Below are 22,206 nucleotides of genomic sequence, written 5' to 3'. Positions count from 1 at the left end.
CAATATAAAGCAGGGGTGGCCAACCTGTGGCTCCAGAGCTACATGCGGCTATTCATAGGTTAATAAGTGGCTCCTTGCATAGGCACTGACTCCAGGGCTGGAGCTACAGATGCTAACTTTCCAACGTGCCGGGGAGTGCTCACTGCTCGACCGCCTGCTCTGTCCCAGGCCCTGCCCTCACTCCACCCCTTCCCCCGAGCCTGCCATGCCCTAGCTCTTCCCCCTTCCCCACCAGTCTCTCCTGTGCACCGTGTAACAGCTGATTGCAGCGGGCAGGAGGCATGGGGAGGGAGCGGGAGGCACTGATTGGTGGGGCTGCCAGCGGGCAGGAGGCGCTGCAGGTTGGAGTGGGGGGAGCTGTTGGGGGGCTGCTGAGATATTGGTGTGGCTCTTTGGCAATGTACATTGGTAAATTCTGGCTCCTTCTCAGGCTCAGGTTGGCCACCCCTGATGTAAAGCTAAAGTCTGTCCTTGGACCTGTGCATCTGACTTTCAATTAAAACAAAACAAAACAAAAAAAAAACAGTGAGAGCCTTCTAAATTCACAAGCTGAGGATTGGTCCATTTTTTATGGAAACATCTTTGGGATCCTTCTTCGTGAAGGACAGAATGTAAGTTTAAGTTGTAATTATTCAGAACTGAACTTTTAAGAACTTCTTACAACTTGACTTTCAATAGAGAGTGAGGGATGGTAGATTTAAAAAAAATGGTTCTGTGACAGGTTAGTTTTCAAGGGCAGCAGTCCATTTAGAGTCAGGACAACTCATAATGAAGACATTGCTATGCTGCAAGTGAGCTCCAGACTTAAGTGCAGGTTCTTTAAGATCGGCGCATCAGTATTTAAAAAAAATCACAACAAGAGAAGAATTAAAGAGTGTATTTTCTTACTATTGCAATACTTTTTCGTTAAGAATATGGATATAGGGAAATCAAAGTGCCTTTGTAATTCCAAACTATTTAGTTCTGAAAATAGTAAAACACTTTTAAATTACGTTTTTTTCAGAAGTTGCTCTTTATAGTCTCCTCAGACCTGCTTCCCTTGAACTAAACGGCAAAATTCCCATTGGCTTCAATGGAAGCAAGGCAGAGCCTAACATTTTCTTGTGTGGGTCTTATACAGCAGTGGTTCTCAACCAGGGTATATCAACTCATCTCGATATTTGCCTAGTTTTACAACAGGCTACATAAAAAGCACTAGCAAAGTCATAAAATTTCATACAATGACTTGTTTATACTGCTCTATCTACTATACACTGAAATGTAAATACAGTATTTATATTCTCATTGATTTATTTTATAATTATATGGTAAAAAATGAGAAAGGAAGCACTTTTCCCAGTAATAGTGTGCTGTGGCACTTCTGGATTTTTATGTCTGATTTTGTAAGCAAGTAGTTTTTAAGTGAGATGTACAGTAGTCTGGAAAGGTCGAGAACCTCTGTTATACAGCACCTTTCATATACAAGGTGTTCTCTATCACATGCTTCACTAAGTATTGAAAATTAGTTAAAATCTGGTAGCACAGTGCCCATGGAGGCAGCAACAATATATCAACCACTGATCTTGACAAAGCAGTATTAGTCCTGTGCATTTTTGTGACTGAGTGCAGGAAGTGAACACCCGAGTCTATTTTACTTTATTTTACTGAGCAACAGACTGTTGGTCAAGCTACTAGTTTTATATGAGGCAGCATGAGCTGTGTAAGCTTTACTAAGACAGGTGTCAGAGATGCACAAAAACAACTTGGCTCCATAGCTCGGGGTTATCACACTGGTCTTGTAAACCAGGAATCATGAGTTCAAAACTCAATGGAGCCTGTGCAGCAGTTTCTGACAGGGCTTGTTGCCCCCAGCAGTGAGGCGCTTCCCTTTCTGGAGGTATTTATTAATTTTAAGGGGAGGGAGGGATAGCTCAGTGGTTTGAGCAGCCTTCTGAACCCAGGGTTGTGAGTTCAATCCTTCAGGGGGCCAGTCAGGGATCTGGGGCAAAAATTGGGGATTGGCCCTGTTTTGAGCAGGGGGTTGGACTAGATGACCTCCTGAGGTCTCTTCCAACCTTGATATTCTATAATATATTCCTGACTTTAATATGGTAGCCATGTGCAGCATTGAAACTAGACATCTTATCTGAATCAGAACAATAGGTGTATTTGCACTATAATGGAAGTACTAGTTATGAGCCCAAGTTCTGATACAGAACATGATTATTACCTTATAGGTTCTTCCCCCTGGATCATAGCAGCACGCTCTCTCTTTGATGACACGACCCAACACCAGGTACAAAAATTCTCATAAAGGACAATGGGACTAGCTCATGCTGAATCCTCTATATACTTCAAATTTATTTACATTTCCTAGAAAATGAATATCTAGCATTTATGTAAAATCTTGAAATGACCAGTTATGCTAATCAGGCCCCTTATTTTCATACACTTTTAAGGCCAGAAGGGACCACAGTGATCATCTAGCCTGACCTTCTACATAACACACACCACAGGACTTCCTTGAATTACTTCCTGGTGGATGTTTCTAAAAGATATGCTATACTTAAATCTTGATTTAAAAACTGCCAGTGATGGAGAATCCACTGTTGAATTGTTCCAACTGTTAATTACCCGCAGTGTTAAAAATTCACACCTTATTTCTAGCCTAAATTTGTTTAGCTTCAACTTCCAGCCATTAGATCTTGTTATGCCTTTGTCTGCTAGACTAAAGGGCTCTCTATTTTCAAATTTCTATCTCCCATGTGAGTACTTCCAGACAGATCAAATCATTCCTTAACTTTCCCTTTGATATGCCATATAGGGTGAGCTGCTTGAGTCTTGCACTATATGGCATGTTTGCCACTCTTTTAATTATTGTTGGGGCTCTTCTCTAAACTCTCTCCAATTTATCAACATCCTTCCTGAATTGCTGACATCAGAGCTGAACACAAGACTCCAGCAGCGGTTGCACCAGTGCCAAGTACAGAGGTAATATAACCTCTCTCAATATTATGATTATACATGTTAGAATCCCTGTCATATAGGGCATAGCTCCCCTCTTGTGCCTCCTTCGGGCCAAGTGTTGTGCTGCAGGTGTTCCCTGCCTCAGTTTCCTCCTGTGGGATTCATGTGACTCAGGCTTCCAGAGGGGACATGCACAGAGTTTAGTTGTTGCTGTAACAAACGTTGAAGCGGGAGGATTCCAGAGCCTGGCCTCTAGCCTGAGTCTGAAGATCTACATTGTAGCTAAACAGCCCCATAGCCTCAGGCCTGTGAGTCTAAATCAGATGACGTGGACCAGCTGTGGGTATTTAATTGCAGTGTAGACATGCCTGCTGAGTCTGGCATAGAGCACTGACTCCCAGGCTATTTTCTTGGGGTCCTTCCACAAGAGCCCAACTTGTTCCTTATGGTTTTTCTCAAACTGAGGTCTCTCAGACCTGTTAAAAACATCACCCAGCTGATCAGGACCAGCTGCTGCTGATGGGATAGCTAATCTGGACAGGTCTGGCTGAGTTCAGCTACCCTTAAAGGGCCAGTCAATTTATGACAATCACATGATGACCACAGTGTTTGTGCTGGGGGTTCATGTTTAACAGATTACCCACTGTGACTTGACTCCTCAGCCCTAAATCTTTTTCAGAGTCATTACTACCCATGACAGATTCTTCCATGCTCTAAACGTGGTCTCCATTCTTTGTTCCTAGATGGATCATAGAATCATAGAAGATTAGGGTTGGAAGAGACCTCAGGAGGTCATCTAGTCCAATCCCCCACTCAAAGCAAGACCAACACCAACTAAATCATCGCAGCCAGGGTTTTGTCAAGCCGGGCCTTAAAAACCTCTAAGGATGGAGATTCCACCACCTCCCTAGGCAGGGGTGAAAAAAACTTAAAGGACTTACTGGTACTCCAGAGTCCTGAGTAGGGGGCATGGCCTCGACCGGAAGAAGCGGGCCGGGCCCTTTAAATCAAGATTTAAAGGCCCCAAGGCTCCGGCTGCAGCTGGGAGACCCTGAGGCCTTTAAATCACCCCCAGAACTACCAGCTGCAGAGGCGGCTGGGAGCCCTGGGGCTCAGGGGCAATTTAAAGGGCCCCGGGCTCTGGCTACCGCACTGCCACCACTACCCCAGGGGCTCCGGCAGCGGGGCTCGGACAGCGCTTTAAAGGCCCCAGGGCTCCCCGCAGCTGCCGGAGCCCCGGGCCCTTTAAAGCGCCCCCAGAGCCTTGCTGCCGGAGCCCCTGGGGTAGTGGCGGCAGGGCTTTGGTGGCTCTTTAAAGGGTCTCGGGCTCCGGCAGCTGCAGGGAGCCCTGGGACCTTTAAAGCGCCAGCCTGGGGAAGCCGGTCTGGTCTGACACGCTGTAGCGGCTCTTGCTTTCACCTCTGTCCCTAGGTAACCCATTCCAGTGCCTCACCACCCTGCTAGTAAAATAGTATTTCCTGATATCCAACCTAGACCTCCCCCACTGCAACTTGAGACCGTTGCTTCTTGTTCTGTCATGATGACCATACACGTGGCTGCACTGTTCGCTTTCACCCATTTTACTGACTGATCCAGAGCGCTCTGTAGCAATGACCAACAGAGGAGGACAATATTGGAAAGCAGATATTGAAAAAGCGAAGCTGTGCTCAAAGCCAATTTACAGAGTAGACAAAAGTCACACTCTGTCTAGGTCAGGATAGAGCAGGCAAAAGCCGAGGCCTGGGAGGCTCCAGCACATACTATATTTAGCAGCAGCCTCTAAATATAACAAGACTTTAGAGGGGATTAGAAACTACAAAGGTCTGGCCTGGAGGAAAAAATACTAGCAATTGCGTTAAATTGACAATTGTGCCAAATATCTGTGGATTGTGACAGTGCACAAAATAATAAAAGGAGACCTACAGATAGCATCTTCTTGGAATCTTAATATTTAAGAGTCTAGCTTTCTGAAAGCCACTTTCTTGAGCCAGCAATATACCACCTATTTACGAAAAAAGAAAAGGAGGACTTGTAGCACCTTAGAGACTAACCAATTTATTTGAGCATAAGCTTTCGTGAGCTACAGCTCACTTCATCGGATGCATACTGTGGAAAGTGTAGAATATCTTTTCATACACACAAAGCATGAAAAAATACCTCCCCCCACCCCACTCTCCTGCTGGTAATAGCTTATCTAAAGTGATCACTCTCCTTACAATGTGTATGATAATCATGCTTTGTATGTATAAAAAGATCTTCTACACTTTCCACAGTATGCATCCGATGAAGTGAGCTGTAGCTCACGAAAGCTTATGCTCAAATAAACTGGTTAGTCTCTAAGGTGCCACAAGTACTCCTTTTCTTTTTGCGGATACAGACTAACACGGCTGTTACTCTGACACCTATTTACGATGTATGATGCTAATTAACAAATATAACTGCTGTCCACACCACCACCTACCTGTTTTATGGCAGTTAAGCAGCTCTACTGAAAAAAGAGGTGGGACACACCCTTTGCAGGAAGATGCCTATTGGACAAAGCACACCAACAAAGGGAAATTACGGTGAAAAGTCTCATTCCCTGGGAGCCTGATGTTTGAGTTTAGCGTTAAAGGCCCATTTTATGCTGCGAGGCGGATTGTGCCACGAGTTGTAATCAGCGAGTAGTAATACAACGCCTGGCAGGCAGTGGGGCGCTATGGGAACGCCAGCAGCATGGCCCAACAAGCAAGCGACCAGGCCGTGCTGCGTCCCGGGGAACAGGAGGTGCACACGGAGTGTCCCGTGAGCGCTCGGGCAGCCCCGCTAACTGCCCCGCTCCCGGGGGCAGGGGCAGCCTGTTTCTGTGCAGACTAGCTGGCCCGGGCAGGCTCCGCGCAGCAGGCGCTGTGCACAGGGGTGGGTGGGGAGCTTGCGCGAACCGACTCCCGGGGGAGAACGAGGATTCCCTCCGCTTGGGGCAGGGCCCCGGGCGCACCCCTAAGCCCCTCGCCGTCACGGCTCCCGACGCCGCCCGGCCAAGCCCCCGCCCTTGCGCAGCCCGGCACCTGCCCCCTCCCAGCGCCTGCAGTCCCGCCCCGGGGCGGCCGCCCTCCCGCGCGGCCTCGCCGCTACCTGCAGCGCGGGGGCAACTCTGCACCCCACGCGTCTGCCCCCCATGAGCTAGGCCAGCCCCGACGGCCGCCGCAACTCGCCCGCCCACTGCAGCAGCCGCTGCTCTCCCCGCCCCGGCCTCGCCTCCTCACCCGCCCGCTGGAGCCGCCGCCGCGGCCGTTCCCCGGGGCCCAGGCGGGCACAGCCCGGCCGGCGGGGCAGAGGTAGTCGGTGGGCCGCGGAGAGACCGGAGGGGCCGCGGCAGGGGCGGGCACCGTGGGGGAGCGGCGCTCTCCGCCTCCCGGAGGCGGGTCGGCGGTGACAGCTGGAGAGCATGGGCGGGGCCCGAGCCGGCCTCTAGGTACAGACCCTGGGCGGTGCGGCGCCGCCTGCTCCCCGGCTGCATCCAGACGGCGCTGTGGCCGCAGCGGCAGGTTCCTCCGGGGGCCGCGTCCCAGCGAGCTCGTAGGAATCCCGGCGGGCAGCTGGCTCCGCTGCGGCGCTGGTGAGCACCTCGGGGCGGGGTGTGTGAGCCGGGGAGGAGGTAAGGGGCGAAGGATGCTGTTGCTGAGCACGGAGCCTTGGATGGCGTGGGGCGAGTGGGTACCAAGTGCCGCCCTGGGGGAGTGGGCACGGCCGGGCTGTGTGCCAGGCTGCTCCTTTCTACTCTTCCCCTTCTGTAGCCCATTGCGAGTGGGGGCCCCCTTTCCCCGCCCACCCTTCTGACCCCTGGGAGCTGGACCCGGCGCCGGGACCCCCGGCCCTGCTGCGTGGGGTGCAGTAAGTTGCGCTGCCACCTCCAGCACCGCCGTGTGCAGAGCCGTGGGGATCCACCCTGCTGCATCCATTCCCGGGGCTGCTGCTCACTGCGGAAAACTGCCTCCTAACTCCCCCAACCTCTCCCACTCAGGAGGATGTGGGGTGGGCGCCGATGCTAGCCCTTCAGATGCTCAATCTGATGCAGGATGGTCTCGCTGTCCGGCTGATTGTGGTCTCCACCCCTCTGCAACTCTGGAGCAGCCATCAGACGAGCTGGGGTGGGGCTGGGGAGCGCCTTGGTTAAAAAGGATTTCATCGCTCCTTAGGTGCTATTGTCCACTCGTTTAAAGTGGCGGTGGGGGCCTCACTAACAAACTCTCCAGGTGAGATCGGGTAAAGCCCCTCTGCTCCCTTCACTGCTGGGTTCTGCTGGAGCGGGAGCAGGCATGAATGAGGCTGAGCTATCCATCTCATACCTTCAGCGTGGGGGTGGGACAGCTTCTCGGCTCCTTGGAGCTCAGATCAAATGTATGTCTGTATATCCATCCCTCTGTATTTTTAGGGTTTCTATTTTGTTTATTTCCTTTTTTTTTATTGGTATTACTTGACACCAAATTTTGCTTTCCTTGATTTCAATGGGGACTATTCATTTGAGAGAGGTCAACAGGATTTGGACCCAAAACTGCAAGCCCTACAAGCATGGAATTCCCCCTGAAGTAGATAAGAGGCCTGCACTTAGAGGATTTGCAGGATAAGGCCTTTATTTATGCAAGGTGTTCAGAGGGTGATGGGGCTCCTAATAAACATTATTTATATAATGTACTTGCTTAAAAGCACACAAGTGGTTGTCTTCAATGTCCTTTTCTGTGTCAACATTTAAAAAACAAACTGTTCTGGAGATTTGGATGAGTAGTCTGCACATTTATTTTCAATGTAATTCCTGTTTGTTGGCCTGTCTATATATCTTTAATGACTGGCTGAGATTTGAGAACTGTTTTTTCTCCCCTCTCTCCTCCCCCCCCCCCCTTTCACGTGGGCACCACAAACAGCCTTCAGATTTTACGTCTCTGCAACTGCATGGAGCTCAGTGGAGAAGAAGGGGTTTATTTTTGATTAAAAAGGGAAGTGAAGGAGGGTATAATTTCAACCAGCAAACATGCAGTGTTTTTTGATTATCATGCTGCTAAATATTTACAGTTTAATTGTCACATTTATCATCCAACCATACATCATTAGTCCCTTAAATGATTCAAACTGATTCAAATGTAACTTGTTGCCTGCAAATAAAAAAACGCTATCAATGTAAAACAAATAACTCTCTCCCCACCCCAAATCCCTAATAAAACTGATTTTCAAAATGAGTAATTGTGTAAAATGTGTCTAGTGACCTTTATGGCTGGGAAGAAAATTAATTCCACTTCCTTTCAAGATTCCTTTTCTTTTGTGACTTTCCCTCACAGAGATCATTATCACGTTCTTAGGCCTTGCTCCTGCAAATATGCATGTATGTATCCTTTTTACATGATATTGAGATTACTGATCTACTGATACTATATACATGTATGTTTGCAGGAGCCGTGTTTCTGCTTTGACTTCCGCACATATTAGGTGGTAAAGACAGAAATTGCATTTCATGGTTTGCTCGAGTGGAGTGGTGAGTTGAGGAGCTAAAGGGGACAAAATTATGCAGGGATGCTGGATGCTGGGACTGTGCAAGGGGGTATACTGAGTATATAATACATGCATGTATTGACTGCCATCTATGCGAATATATATCAATGTTGATTATATAATTTAGTGGGGCCTTAGCACAAAAAATCTTTAACTTTGAGGTAAGGTTGATACATTGCATAGCTTTCCAGTGCAGACTCTAAAAAACAAGGAAATAAGCAAAGTCATTCAATGCCCGACCTATGCTTTACTCATCATTTTCCCTTCTCATCTTCCATTATCTCTGTCCACCCATAATCCACCATCATTCGAACAACTAACAGCAGCCTTAATTCCAGACATACATAACATACACCAATGGCCACAAATGTGCAGATTTCAACCCTAATTTTTACATTAAAAATTAATACTAAATGTAGGACAATCATTAACCTACATCATCCACTCATATAAGTTTTCCTAAACAATACAGAAAAACATATCTCAAACCCATCATTACCTAACTCACTCTCCCACCCCAGTAAAACCATCCCAGAGCTATGCATGATGTAAGGAAGTGATACCAACCGAATATTTTTCCAAGGTAGAGCAGATTTTTTGTGATAGAAATTTTTTCTTTGAAAAATGACCTCTTTTCAGAAATGAAAAAATTTGAAAAAAAAAGGTGCTCTCTTTCAATTTTTAAAAAATTTTCAAAACTTTTTATTTTGAAAAACTATTATGAAAACTATTAGTTCCTGGTAAATGGAGAATTTCTTTAATGATTTCAACTAAAAATGCCATGGGGAAAAAATGAATACATTCTGAATTCTGAAAAACAGAAACAACATAATATTTTCTGTTTATGTGAATGTGTGTATTTTGGAATTTTTAACCCACTGTATTCCAGGGACAGATATGTCCTCAGTCGCTGGAGGCTTTGTGTGAATTATGGTGAATTTTGAAAAAAAATTTAGCATGAATATCTTAATTCAAGACTTTTGAAGGCTCCTGTAGCTCAGTTCCTCACCTAAAGTCCTACATCATCTCCCTTTACTGGGACCTATGGTTTAAGCGAAGGGGAAGCACACAGAGTTCTCTTACCCCTGTTGCTGTGTTCAGGGACAGGTCTGAAAATCCATTCTCTTAATATTCTGGAGCATGGGGTTCTTTTCCCTTTATGAGATGAGATGGGAAAATTTTGGCACAGAACTCTTCTTATACCTGGGTCCCCTATCTCTCCCCCAATCTAGAGGTAATGTATTTCTCCCCACAACCTTCTCTGAATTTGACGTACTCTTTTATTAATATGGTATGTGTGTAGTTTTTACATATATAAACACCCAAAGAATTTTGGGAGGCACCTGCCTGCAGGTGAGTTTGGAGTATGTTCTGATAAGCTGGGGTTCTACCTGACTGTGGGCGTGTGGAGGGGCTTGGAGAAGGCACTTTGAAATCAGGAATAGAGAGTGAAAGGTTATCTTGTCTGGTGTTTGATGCTTGGTTTTGCTACTTTTGAGCCTATCACTATATAGTCAGAGTGCATTTTGTTAATTGTTCACAATGTCTCTATAATATGATAAGAGAGACTTTGTGGAGGGGAATTTTTTTGAAATTAAGGGAAAAAAACCACAGTTGGGCCTTATGGCAACCACTAATTTATGTACCTCCCCATCCTTTGGCTTTGTGGAGGGATTTTGTTAAATATATGTAGATTTTTTTTTAAATGTTCCACTATATTTACTTGGGTTTCTCCTGATTCACTGAAACTACATTTCTGAGGTTAGGAGCCTGGAAAGATTAGCAAAGGATACGTGACCTAAAGGAATACGTAAGGGGCCTTTAGAAACTATGAATAAACAAATTGCTAGTTTGGGTGAGCTTCATTTCCTTCAGGTAGTATAATCCACAGTGTCTTTGTTTGTTAGTTCAGTCTAATGGTGGGGAATGGTTTGGGAATGGGAAAATGGGAAGGAAGTTTGGGAATGGGAAAAATGAAAGAAGTTCCCTGGCATTACAGGCTTACTTTTTACTTTTATTTTTCTGCTGGGGTAGCTGGTGTGAAATGCTAGCAGCAAAACTAATTTGGTCTTTTTTTCCTATTAAGATCTGGTACTATCGATTCAACATTTTTTTTTTCTGGAGGTGAAACTCTGATTAATCAATCATGTAACGGTTAAAAGAGACAAGCTATCTGCATGGTCATCTCAGTGTGAACCTCTTTCAGGTGTTGCTAACTGCAGCCCCAATTACTGTGCAGGGCTCTGTTGTTGCAGCTCATTGCAGGATCAACTCAGCAACTTTCTTGTTTGCTTTGTGAAGTTTTCTCCTGTCTCACTCTTTTTCACTTTCTTTCAGGCTGTTTTAGCAATCTTTTGCCTAAGCTACAATTTCCCAAGTTAAAAACTCATGTATGTGTCATATTTCCTCATGTATGTGTCATATGTCAAAGTGCCATTTGAATTCAGCCATAGTCCCCCTTTACCTCTTGAGTATCTTGGAGCCACTCTAAAAAGATATTGGCTGTCAAATATTTTCAGTCACCCTTGTTTTATTTTAGCTGTCACCTCTTTGTTCTGTACGGAAGTGTCATTGTCAGTGTGACACTGCTGCATGTTGTAGTTTCACTTTTGCTTTAGTTTGAATTTTCAGCATGTGCTGAAAAGGAAATACATTGTCTTCTGGGAATATCCTTTATAGGATGCACGTATGTTACTTCTGTTAAACCTAATGGGAATTACATGTATACATTTTGAGCTTTAACTACTCCCCTCCTTGCTTTGATTTAGCTATTCAGGTAAGAATGAGGAACATTTTTTTTCCTTTCTGTGATATTTTGTTCTAGTATCTTGTCATCATCTTGTTTTAAAACAAAGCGACCTAGGTGGCAGCTTGCTGGCTCTGGAGACTGAATTCCTTTCCTTTATTCATATAATGGGAGCAAAAACAGGCAGCTATAGTGCAATCTTCTTCACACTTAGCTGTGTTCTGTAGTGGCCACATGTAGATGGAAGGGCGTTTCATTCTGTCCATTCATTTTGTTGAGATGTCCCAAGATGGTGACAATTGGAATGATTTTTTTTATGTGGATTCCTACTGTGAAGTCACAATAACACTTCCTATATGCTGTCAGATGCTATTTAAATCCCTAGCTATCTGGGCTGGATTTGAACTGATGGGATAAAGGTGCAAGGTTCCCTATTCCTTTACCAATCCCCTATACCATCTTGTCTCTCTCCTCACTAGCTCCTTTTTCTCCCCCACCCCCATTGCAGTGGAGTGGGAAATAGTCTCCCTTTCACCTTGAATCTAAACAAATACATATAGGTGGGTATGATGGGTCTATTATTTTTCTGATACTGTGACACTTTCTTCATTTAATCCTTTTTGCCTTCCCTGTGTGTGAAACTGCACTTCGAAGTCCATCCCGTAGGGTGGAGGGATGTAGCTGCGATGGTGATATTGCTGCAGGACGGCTTCCTTAAACTGATTGCTGAGGTGTTGGAAGATGATGCTGTGACTATGAGGCAAACCCTCCTCTAGAGGTGAAGAGCATCACTCTTACAGTGCTTCCAGCCTGCACAGATGCCACTTAACAGATGCACATTGGAAAACATAATCCCATCTATACATATAAAATGATGGGGTCTAAATTAGCTGTTACCACTCAAGAGACAGATCTTGGAGTCACTGTGGATAATTCTCTGAACACATCCACTCAATGTGCAGCGGCAGTCAAAAAAGCGAACAGAATGTTGGAAATCATTAAGAAAGGGAGAGATAATAAGGCAGAAAATATTATATTGCCTCTATATACATCCATGACACGCCCACATCTTGAATACTGCTTGCAAATGTGATCTCCCCATCTCAAAAAAGATACATTGGAATTGGAAAAGGTTCAGAAAAGGGCAACAAAAATGATTAGGGGTATGGAACGGCTTCCGTATGAGGAGAGATTAATAAGACTGGGACGTTGCAGCTTGGAAAAGAGATGACTAAGTGGGGATATGATTGAGATCTACAAAATTATGTCTGGCATGGAGAAAGTAAATAAGGATGTGTTATTTACTACTTCTCATAACAAGAAACTAGGGGTCACCTAATGAAATTAATAGGCAGGTGGTTTAAAACAAACAAAAGGAAGTATTTTTTCACACAATGCAAAGTCAACCTGTGGAACTCTTTGCCAGAGGATGTTGTGAAGGCCAAGACTTATAACAGGGTTCAAAAAAGAACTAGATAAATTCATGGAGGATAGGTCCATCAATGGCTATCAGGATGAGCAGGGATGGTGTCCCTAGCTTCTGTTGGCCAGAAGATAGGAATGAGCGACAGGGAATGGATCACTTGATGATTACCTGTTCATTCCCTCTGGGGCACTTGGCATTAGCCACTGTCGGAAGACAGGATATTGGGCTAGATGGACCTTTGGTCTGACCCAGTATGGCCGTTCTTATGTTCTTAACTGCATCTTGACATTTTCATGGGAACAGATCCTGTCTTCATCTTTCATTAACAGCTGGGTGGCACTGGCTTGATGTAGACTTTGTTATAACTCTTTTTTCTTCTTGACTGGATTCCATCCAAATACATTGCAGATCTTTCTTTCATAAAGAAGAATCCATTCACATGCAATCTCTCTCCCATTCCTTGACTTTTTATTTAAATCAGAAGTGCATTCTATCCTAGTTGTACATATTAGGTCTCATGAGAATTGCTTTAAGAAAGGTAAGTGCAAACTGAATTTCACTATGGGAAGCTAAGAGCATTCAGTGGACCAACATGAATGATAGACTTAGAGAAGCTGACTCGCTGAATCTATTCAACATAATCCCTTAACTTTTGCTTCGTACTTTGGCTACTACTGTATCACAGAGTTTATAATGTGTGGGGTGGTTTCAGAGTAAAGAGTAAACTTTATTTTTTTTACTTTCAATAGTGTAAATGTTGTCCAGTGTTTGTCCTCCATCTCTTGACCAACATATTTATTATTATGATTAATATTTATTTATGTGAATGTGTTTTGTCTTTCTCCACTTAACACACACTTTATTTGTCTCTCTCTGCTAGTGAGGAAATATTTTTGTAGATTTAATTTTCTTTTTGTAGATTTTAATTTTCATATTCTTTTTGTCTGTTAAGAATGACAGATTCAGGGCTGTCATGAAGAATGTTAACAGCTTTGGGAACTTCAGTTTTACACTGGAATGTCAGAATTGGGGGGTGGTGGGGGAAAGAGGTTGTTCCATCTGGACTCCTGTAGTCCTGACTCTCCTGGAGCAGGAAGTATGTGACTGGCTGAGAGGTGGAATGTGCCAAAGTGAGTGAAATTTTGAAGAATCTGGCTCTTAGACAGCAATGATGTGCAGTATTTTTCCCCCTGTAGTAAGTTACCTTATAGTTGTAGGGTATTATGCATGTTACTTTGTCTTTTCCTTGACTCCTTATACAGTCCCATTTTTTATTTTTGTGGATTTTCTGCATGGCGGCATTTCTCAGTGGTTATTTATTATGGCATCATACTAAATAGGAAGCTTTGACAGCCTCTGGTTTTTGTAGCAAGCTTGTAGGATTTCTTACTCTCAGTAGCATGCTGCCTGAGGACTGCGTGGCCAATAGTCTTGCCTTTACATCAGTAGTCTCGCCTTGACATTAATAACAATAAAGAAAAAATACACGGGGAAAATTTCCTGGTGTAACTGTAGCAAGAAAATTATTTTCTGCTCTCACTATTCCAGAATAACTCCCTCTTTGGACACGCTGCTCCTAAATAAAAGCATCTTTAATCCAGAATTTCAGAATAGTATGCCCACATGAGGGAGCTATTCCAGAACCGCTATCTCACTGTAGCTATGCCAGTTAATGTCCTTGAGTTGATAAGCCTGAAGAGGTTCTGCGGGAAATGGATATGTTGGTGAGTGTGAGAGAAACACAGACTGGATGAGTGGTAAAAGAATGTGAGTGGAAAAAGGTAGGAGTAGGTGTCTGAGTCAGTAGCCTTGTTGACGAGGTGGGAAAATTTTGGCACAGAACTCTTCTTATTCATGGGTCCCCTTCCCTGCATAGACACGCCCTAGGATAAGAATCTGCCCCCAATTTCTATACTTGCCCATTCTGAAGGTAATTTTCAATTGGTGAAATTCACCTTGGGCAGAGGACCTTATGTCCCACTTCAACCTTTAAAGGGCAAATACTATTCGAGCCCTGATCCAAAGCCCACTAAAATTCATGGGAGCCTAAGGGCCCTAAGGCTTTCATCCAACTTGAGCCTAAGGGGTGAATAAAGTGGTGCACAGAGCCTTCTTCCCAGAGTACCTTTTATCCAAAATGTTAAAATTTTAGGTTGTGGAATACTTCTAACAGGGCTGCTAGGTATATCAACATATATATCCGTCAAAACAACTGCTGTATGCCCAACTCACCAAAGGAGAAAGGAAACAGGGAGGCCAAAAGAAACGCTTTAAAGACACCCCCAAGGTAAACATCAAGAGATGTGGCATCGACACCACACACTGGGAGGGAGACAGCAGCCCAGGATAGGGATAACTGGTGAAGACTTGTCAGAGAGGGAATGTCCGCTTTTGAGGAAAATTGCTTTGCCCTGGTTGCAGGAAGAACACCAGAAAAGAAAGGACTGACGACTGTCACGCAGCAATCATGGCCCAACCCTGTCTTCAAACACCACCTGCAATGTCTGCCAATGAGCCTGTGGCTCAAGGATCAGACTCCTCAGCCACCAAAGGACCCATGAAAAATAAAACCTGTGAAAGAAATCATCCTCGACCTTGAGGGATCACCGACGATATATACTTCATCAGTGCTGGTCTTAGAGGGGCTCTGTCAAGTTAAAATTTGCATGTTCTTTAAACAAACAAACAAAACCAACACTTTGTATTTCTAACAACTGCTTAGATTGTTAAAAGTGAATGAATTTAAAGAATTCAAGTCTTCACTTATACATTTCATTCTCTGATTCTCCAATGCTAGAACAGTGTCACAGGCAATGCAGTACAATGTTTAAATCCAAACAAACAGTTTGCTTTGAATTAAAACCAAAAATCATGATAACGTTTCTAACAATATTGGGCTGTTCAAGGCCCTTATTCTGCAGTTTGTTGTGGCTGGATTTTTTCATTTGTGTGGAGCCCTGTTGACTTTAGTCCTGTCATATACAATGAATCACAGGATCAGGGCCTAAATCTTTACTTTCAATAAGTGGAGAAACAATCCTGTAATTTGGGTTTATACACTCTGTTCCTCTCTTGATTCAGGCTGATGGGAATAGTAAGCTATGTGCAGATACATTGTTTCATTCTCTGATGTCAGAAGAGTTTGATCTGCTTGGAATAATCACTGTAGAAGTATGTCAAGGAGACAAACCTGTCAGTCTGTTCCCCGTAATACAGAAAACACAGTTCTGAAAACTGGTGCTCATTGCACATATTGGCATGCAGGAAGAAAACAAATTCTTTTGTCAGCTTTCATATGAAACAGTGGTCTAGCAGGAGAATGCCTTGTGCCTCATGTAGATACTATAGGTATGTACAGTATGAGCTCTTTCTTGTCTTTGCATTTTATAGCTATCACTTGTAAAGTTTTCTTTTTGAGAAAAAGAACTTGTTCAGATGCTTTCCCCCTCACCCCCAGGGTAATCTGCTTTTATTTTCACAGTAGCTTTAATAAAAAAAAATTCCTCCTACATAACCTGCTTTTTCATTCACTGCAGTTCTCTTCCTCTTCACTCATGATAAATATCAGCCTCCTGTGTCAAATGCAGTTAAGCCTTTTCCAGTATGTAGTGCAGTGTGAGTTTTCTCTGTTTATATAATGTACACTTTCTCCACTTCTCCTCCAATGAGATTCAGTCAGTCTTATACGGACAGTGACATAGATGTTTGGGGGTAGGGTGGAGAATCATAATGATTATAAGAATTTATGTGATGTGACTGTAATAATCTTATACTGATTTATATTTGTATTCAGATTACACTACATGGCCATAACTTCATATTTATTTAAATGTGCAGTTTTTATTACTGTTAACAAACATGCTTTTTTTGGTCTTTCTGAATTCAATGTAATCTTTGTATATGAAGATATCAGGTTGGATATTATATAATTAGCAGATACCATGCCATGTCTTTGTTTTAATGGAATTTTTCTAAGTGTGGTTACAGCTGGAAAAGTGACCCTAAAAACTGTATCACTTTTCTCATGGTATCTGACCTATATGTGTCCAAGTAATAGCAGTTTTCTTTAATAACAAACCTCTAATGTGCACACTAGCAGGGCTTTCAGCTGTGCTCTTAGCATCAGGCCTCCATCACCCTTCTACCTTTGTTTCCATGGGAAAACACTCCATGGATAGACCCTTTTTGGGTTCTAAATGTATTGTGGTTCTTCCGTCCAGGGGGCTGGGGTGCAGACAAACTACAGAGGCCATGTAGGGGGATTAGAACATCTCTGCATGCTGTGGATCTACGTAGCAACACCCAGGAAGTGGGACTCATACATCCCTGGCTGTGTGGCTCCATTGTCTTGGATTGGGTGAGAAGAGATATGGCACATGCCAGTGCAGGCTAAAGTCTGCAGTAACGGCCGTGTTGGTACCCATAAAGGTGGGGAGGAGTCTGTCCTCCGCACCTAAGGAGATGCTGCGTACAAAATGCCAAGTGAATGGCCCTTGCCAGGGGGTTGAGAATTTGGTCCTTGTTGGATTATTTTCACTGCCTGGGTATAAGAGACATAATTCATTTGTGTGTGACCACTCTCCTGTACTCCCACTTGGATTTGCATTGTTAGTACATAAAAAAGCATCTCCTCACTTGCCAACTGACCAACTCTGATATAGAAGTTGGAAACAAAATAGACATGGAACTTGATGTCTTTTGTTTTTAGTTATTTTTGTGACTAACCAAACTGTTAGTTAATCTGGATGATATTTCAGAAAAATGAAAATATAGTGTTTCTACATTTAAAAGAGAAAAGAGTGTAGTCGTTAAAGTAAGAGATAAGCAAAATTGATGAGTTTAGGGTAATTAACATACTAATCCTTCAAGATCTGTGCTGCATGGTCATTTGTAACCACTGGAAAGAGATTCATGGATTCTTTAACAAAAGAGATGTTGGATTTAGTTTTTTCATTGCCTTGTACACTCTCTGTCACTTTCCAGGTCCTTGTGATATGCCTGAAATGTAATTCAGGAAATCTTGATATGGTAATCTTAACAAAAACAGTCTTTGTGCTGAGACACATCCCAGACTAATTGTCCTGATAGAAGTGTTTGGACTGCATATTCATGGTGAAAAAGCAGCACCTTAATTGAGTGATTGACCACATGGTAGAAGAGATAATGGGATTCACAGACTGCCTGATTCCCATCACAGAACAAATCTCTGATCTGTTTGTATGTAATAGTTAAACAAGCTTAGGGCTCAGGCTGCCAGTCACCAAATATATTCTTTTCCTTCCCTCCTCCATTCCCCTTTTTACCCTAATTATTTTTTCAAAGCGAAGCCATTTATTTCTTTAGTCACTACTGTTTCTGATAAAAAAAAATCTTAGTAAAATAACTATAATAGTAATCTACCCTCTGAAGCAGTTTTGTATTTGGTTTGTAGAGGGATACATTGGTGGAAGAATTTTTCACTGAATGATAGCCTTAGCTTTGCTGAGAAATAATTACCATCTGAAGCCAAGATTCCATGTTTATGGTCTGCTGGCTTTGTTTGGCTTTTAGAATTCCATGTCTCTCCTTCATCCCTGTCACAGCTGATGTTCTCCTTTTCTTGAAATCTGCTGACCGGATGTAGCAGCATAGCCTCGAATCAGAAGGCCCGAGAGAAGATGTGGAAATTTAAAATCCTGGGTCTCTGCACATACCACATTTCTTACTGCTTTTTGTGAATCACATCTCCAGTGTAAAATAGCACCCACTGTGGTGATGCAAAGTAGCAATTTATCACTAGAAACCGCGTTGAGAAAAATAGCCACTGTTACTGAGAAACTTCTAAGGTAAACTAAGATGGTCTATATAACACATATCCTTCAAGTCTGTTGAATCCTGTCCTATTTAGAGTGCAGCATAAAGTACTTTAAAAAAACATTGATATAATATCTTAAGAACATAAGAATGGCCATACTGGGTCAGACCAATGGTCCATCTAGCCCAGTGTCCTGTCTTCTGACAGTGGCTAGTGCCAGGTGCCCCAGAGGGAATGAACAGAACAGGCAATCATTGAGTGATCCATCCCCTGTCGTCCACCCCCAGCTTCAGGCAATCTTGGCTGTAACCAAACACAGAAACATTAGATACGGATTTTCATGTACTAAACTGATAAACCAATCATCATGCCACATTCTTAATTTTTTTTTGTCAGAGGTGTTCTTCCTTTTCCCATCCCAAGCTGTGATATCACTATCTCCTGCACTCCGCCTTGTCTTTCCAAACCCACAAACCGTGTGTCTTCAAGGGGTCTGGAAGGGGATCTGTGACAAGTGGCCTGGGTCTGAAATGCACGTTCATGAGTGTTTTACTCTCACTTTCCTCCCACTACCCTTTTTATTACCTTTTCTCACTATTTTACATATGCCTCTTGTCACGATAGCTGTCCTTCTGCATGAAGGAGTGAACTGAGCTCCCTTTAGTGTTTCATTAATGTCAGTCCTGATCATCTGGGAGATGTTGAATGATACAAGGCTGACCTCCTCCCTCAGGTGATCTGTAGTGCTCTGTGCATCTGCTATGTTGGTGGGTGAATGACAGAGCCTGAAACTAGAAGGAAGCGCCCAAGGGGAAATATTCTTTTAGGAAACTAAGCTGTTACTATGAAAGAATGTTCTTGTTCCAAGGTTTTAAGGCCAGAAGGGACCATTACAATAATTAATCTGATTTTCTACAACATACAGGCTGTAGAACTTCACACAGTAATTCCTCCATCAAGTCCAATAACTTGTAATTCAACATGTAGAAAGGCACCCACTCTCAATTTAAAGACCCCAAGTGGTGGAGAATCTACTACTTCCCTTGGTAAACTAATTCAGATGGTTAATTATTCCCATTGGTAAACTGTTCTCTTCTTTTAGTTGGGATAGGCAGTGTGGCCTCCTTGATAGAGCACTGGACTAGTACTCTGGACACCTTGGTTCTGTAATCAGTTTGTTGGGTGACCTTGGGCAATTCATGTCACCTCCCTGTACCTTGATTTCCCCATCAGTATAATGGGGATAAAGATACTGACCTCCTTTGCAAAGTGCTTTGGGCTTCACTGATGAAAAGTGCTATGGAAAAGCTATATGGTATTATTATTTATTAGTAGCAGTAGTCTGGCTAATTTACTGCAAAGAAAAATAAACCTCCCATGTTACAAATGTGAGTTAATGGAGAAAGAAATTAAGTCATGCATGTATTGAATATATCGATCAAAATCTTTAACTGGAGAGCTCTACATTGTGCAGCAATTCTTGACAAATAAATTGTTCTCGCTATTGTTTAGAAAGAAGACAAACTAGTGGTCTTGCTGCCTGGCATATCTGGTTTAGGCTGTGGTAACTCATTAGAAGATTCTAAAGTATGCAGTATTACATAGATGGGACCCTATCTTGTCAAGTTAAATATGGTGCGCACTGGTTGTACTGTTAAACTAATATGTGGATAATCCAAAGACACCCTAGTCTAGCTGGACAAACAAATTATCTGACTTGTTCACCTTCTTGGCAAGTTAGAAACACAGCAATTTTTAAAAAAGTGAAGCACAGAGAAAATTGCTCCTGGCTTCTTTATTCATTATATATTTTTTTCCAATTTGTGTGGATTCAAAATTAAACTTTATTTGTATTTATTTATTTTATTTTGTAATTTAAATATTAATTAGTTATTCAGATACAGTGCAACTGTTTGACTACAGATGTATGGTCACTCCAGACTTGCCACTCTGGACACTGCTCTTCATTTCAGTATACCTGCTAATAAAAATACAATCGGCACGATCAAGAAGTGGATCTGACAATTCATTTCTCATGATCTTTCATTGATATAGTCAGCATCCCTTGCTATGTCTTAGGGTCTCATCCTGAGAGTTGCTGCTAACAGGTGCATAGATAAGACTAATTATGAAAATTCATCAGTACAAATACATTATTTTGTTCCATTTTATTTCCATTATGTAGCACCCCATGAGACAAAAGAAAAGAAGTTCCTGACTCATGGAATTTATATGGGCATGATACTGAGAGTTGTTGAGCTCCGACTGAAATCATGTGTCCGATCCTTCACTCTTTGAAGTTGATGAAAGCAGGATTGGACCCATAGATGGTAAGTTGACAGGTATCTGACCTGCATATTTCATACAGTATCTCCCACACCTAAATGCTATATAAATAATGTGGAACAAAATAGCTCGTTAAATATCTGGCAATATAAATAATTATAAGCAATGTTATCTATGCACTCATCAGTTTTATGTTTCAAGTTAGAATATCTTTTTACAGTGTAGGAGACTGATGATACTAATTACAGTCACTGAGCACAATCCAGGCAGGTATTAAACAAGTTCTTCATCTCCCAAAGCTGTTCAGTCTTGACCTATAGCCAAAAAAAAGTTAATGGATATTCATTTAACTGCAGTATGCATTGTTGTCAAATAAGAAGTTAATACATTTGGTGTACATAAGAACAGCCCTGATGGGTCAGAACAGTGATCCATCCAGCCCAGTTAACCCGTCTTCCTATGGTGGCCAGTGCCAGATATTTCAGAGGGAATGAACAGAACAGGGCAGTTTGTCGAGTGATACAACTCCTGTGGTCCAGTCCCAGCTTCTGGCAGTGAGAGGCTTAGGGACACCCAGAGCATAGGGTTGCATCCCTGGCCATCTCGGCTAATAGCCATTAATGGATTTATCCCCACAAACTTCTCTAATTCTTTTTTTGAACCTGGTTATACTTTTGGCTTTTGCAACATCCCCTGGCAACAAGTTCCGCAGGTTGACTATACATTGTGTGAAGAAGTAATTCCTTATGTTTGTTTTAAACCAGCTGCTAATTAATTTCATTGGGTGACCCTTGGGTCATGTGTTTTGTGAAGGGGTAAATAACGCTTTCTTAATCACTTTCTCCATACCATCCATGATTTTATAGATCTCTATCATATCTTCTCCTTCATTAACTTTTTTCTAAATTGAACAGTCCCAGTCTTTTTAATCTCTCCTAATTTGGAAGCTGTTTCATGCCCCTAATCGATTTTCATCACCTTCTCTGCATCTTTTCCAATTCTAATACGTCTTTTCTGAGATGGGGCAACTAGAACTGCATGCAGTATTCAAGATGTGGGTGTATCATGGATTTATATAGTGGCATTATGTTTTATTATCAATCCCTTTCCTTAAGGATTCTGACATTCTGTTGGCTTTTTGTCTGCCACTGTATATTGAGCAGATGTTTTCAGAGAACTACTCACAATGACTTCAAGATCTTTCTTGAGTAGTAACATCTAATTTAGACCCCCATCATTTTGTATATATAGTTGGGTTTGTTTTCCAATGTACATTACTTTCACTTATCAACATTGAATTTCACCTGTCATTTTGTTGTCCAGTCACCTAGTTTTGTGAGATGCCTTTGTAATTCTTGACTGTCAGCTTTGGATTTAACAATCTTGAGTAATTTTATAGTGTCTGCAAATTTGTCACCTCACTGTTTACCCCTTTTTCCAGATAATTTATGAATATGTTGACCAGCACAGGTCCCCGTACAGATC

General features: G+C 42.8%; 2 protein-coding genes across 11 annotated transcripts in view; one reads left to right on the top strand and one right to left on the bottom strand.

Annotated features, from left to right (window-relative positions):
- Positions 1-6,887, bottom strand: part of LOC125636027 (uncharacterized) — a 38,832-nt gene extending 31,945 nt beyond the window's left edge. Inside the window, exons 1-2 of the mRNA XM_048848565.2 lie at positions 6,192-6,887; positions 5,408-5,474 (exon numbers count right to left, since the gene is read on the bottom strand). Of these exons, the coding sequence (XP_048704522.2) occupies positions 5,408-5,474; positions 6,192-6,887 (763 nt within the window). The remainder of the gene's footprint in view (positions 1-5,407; positions 5,475-6,191) is intronic.
- JAKMIP1 (janus kinase and microtubule interacting protein 1) overlaps positions 6,409-22,206 on the top strand; it is a 257,217-nt gene continuing 241,419 nt past the window's right edge. For 7 of the 10 annotated variants that reach the window (XM_075128044.1, XM_075128043.1, XM_075128035.1 and 4 more), the window contains exons 1-2: positions 6,409-6,544; positions 20,621-20,765. The gene's annotated coding sequence lies outside the window, so the exon portion shown is untranslated. Of the gene's footprint in view, positions 6,584-20,620; positions 20,766-22,206 lie in introns of all 10 variants that reach the window. The other 3 variants (XM_075128036.1, XM_075128039.1, XM_075128041.1) reach the window with 3 other exon arrangements.

Source organism: Caretta caretta, chromosome 4 (assembly GCF_965140235.1).
Source record: "Caretta caretta isolate rCarCar2 chromosome 4, rCarCar1.hap1, whole genome shotgun sequence".
Taxonomy (NCBI): Eukaryota; Metazoa; Chordata; order Testudines; family Cheloniidae; genus Caretta; species Caretta caretta.
Note: the sequence above shows the minus strand (reverse complement) of the source record. Positions and strands in the feature narration are given on the sequence as shown.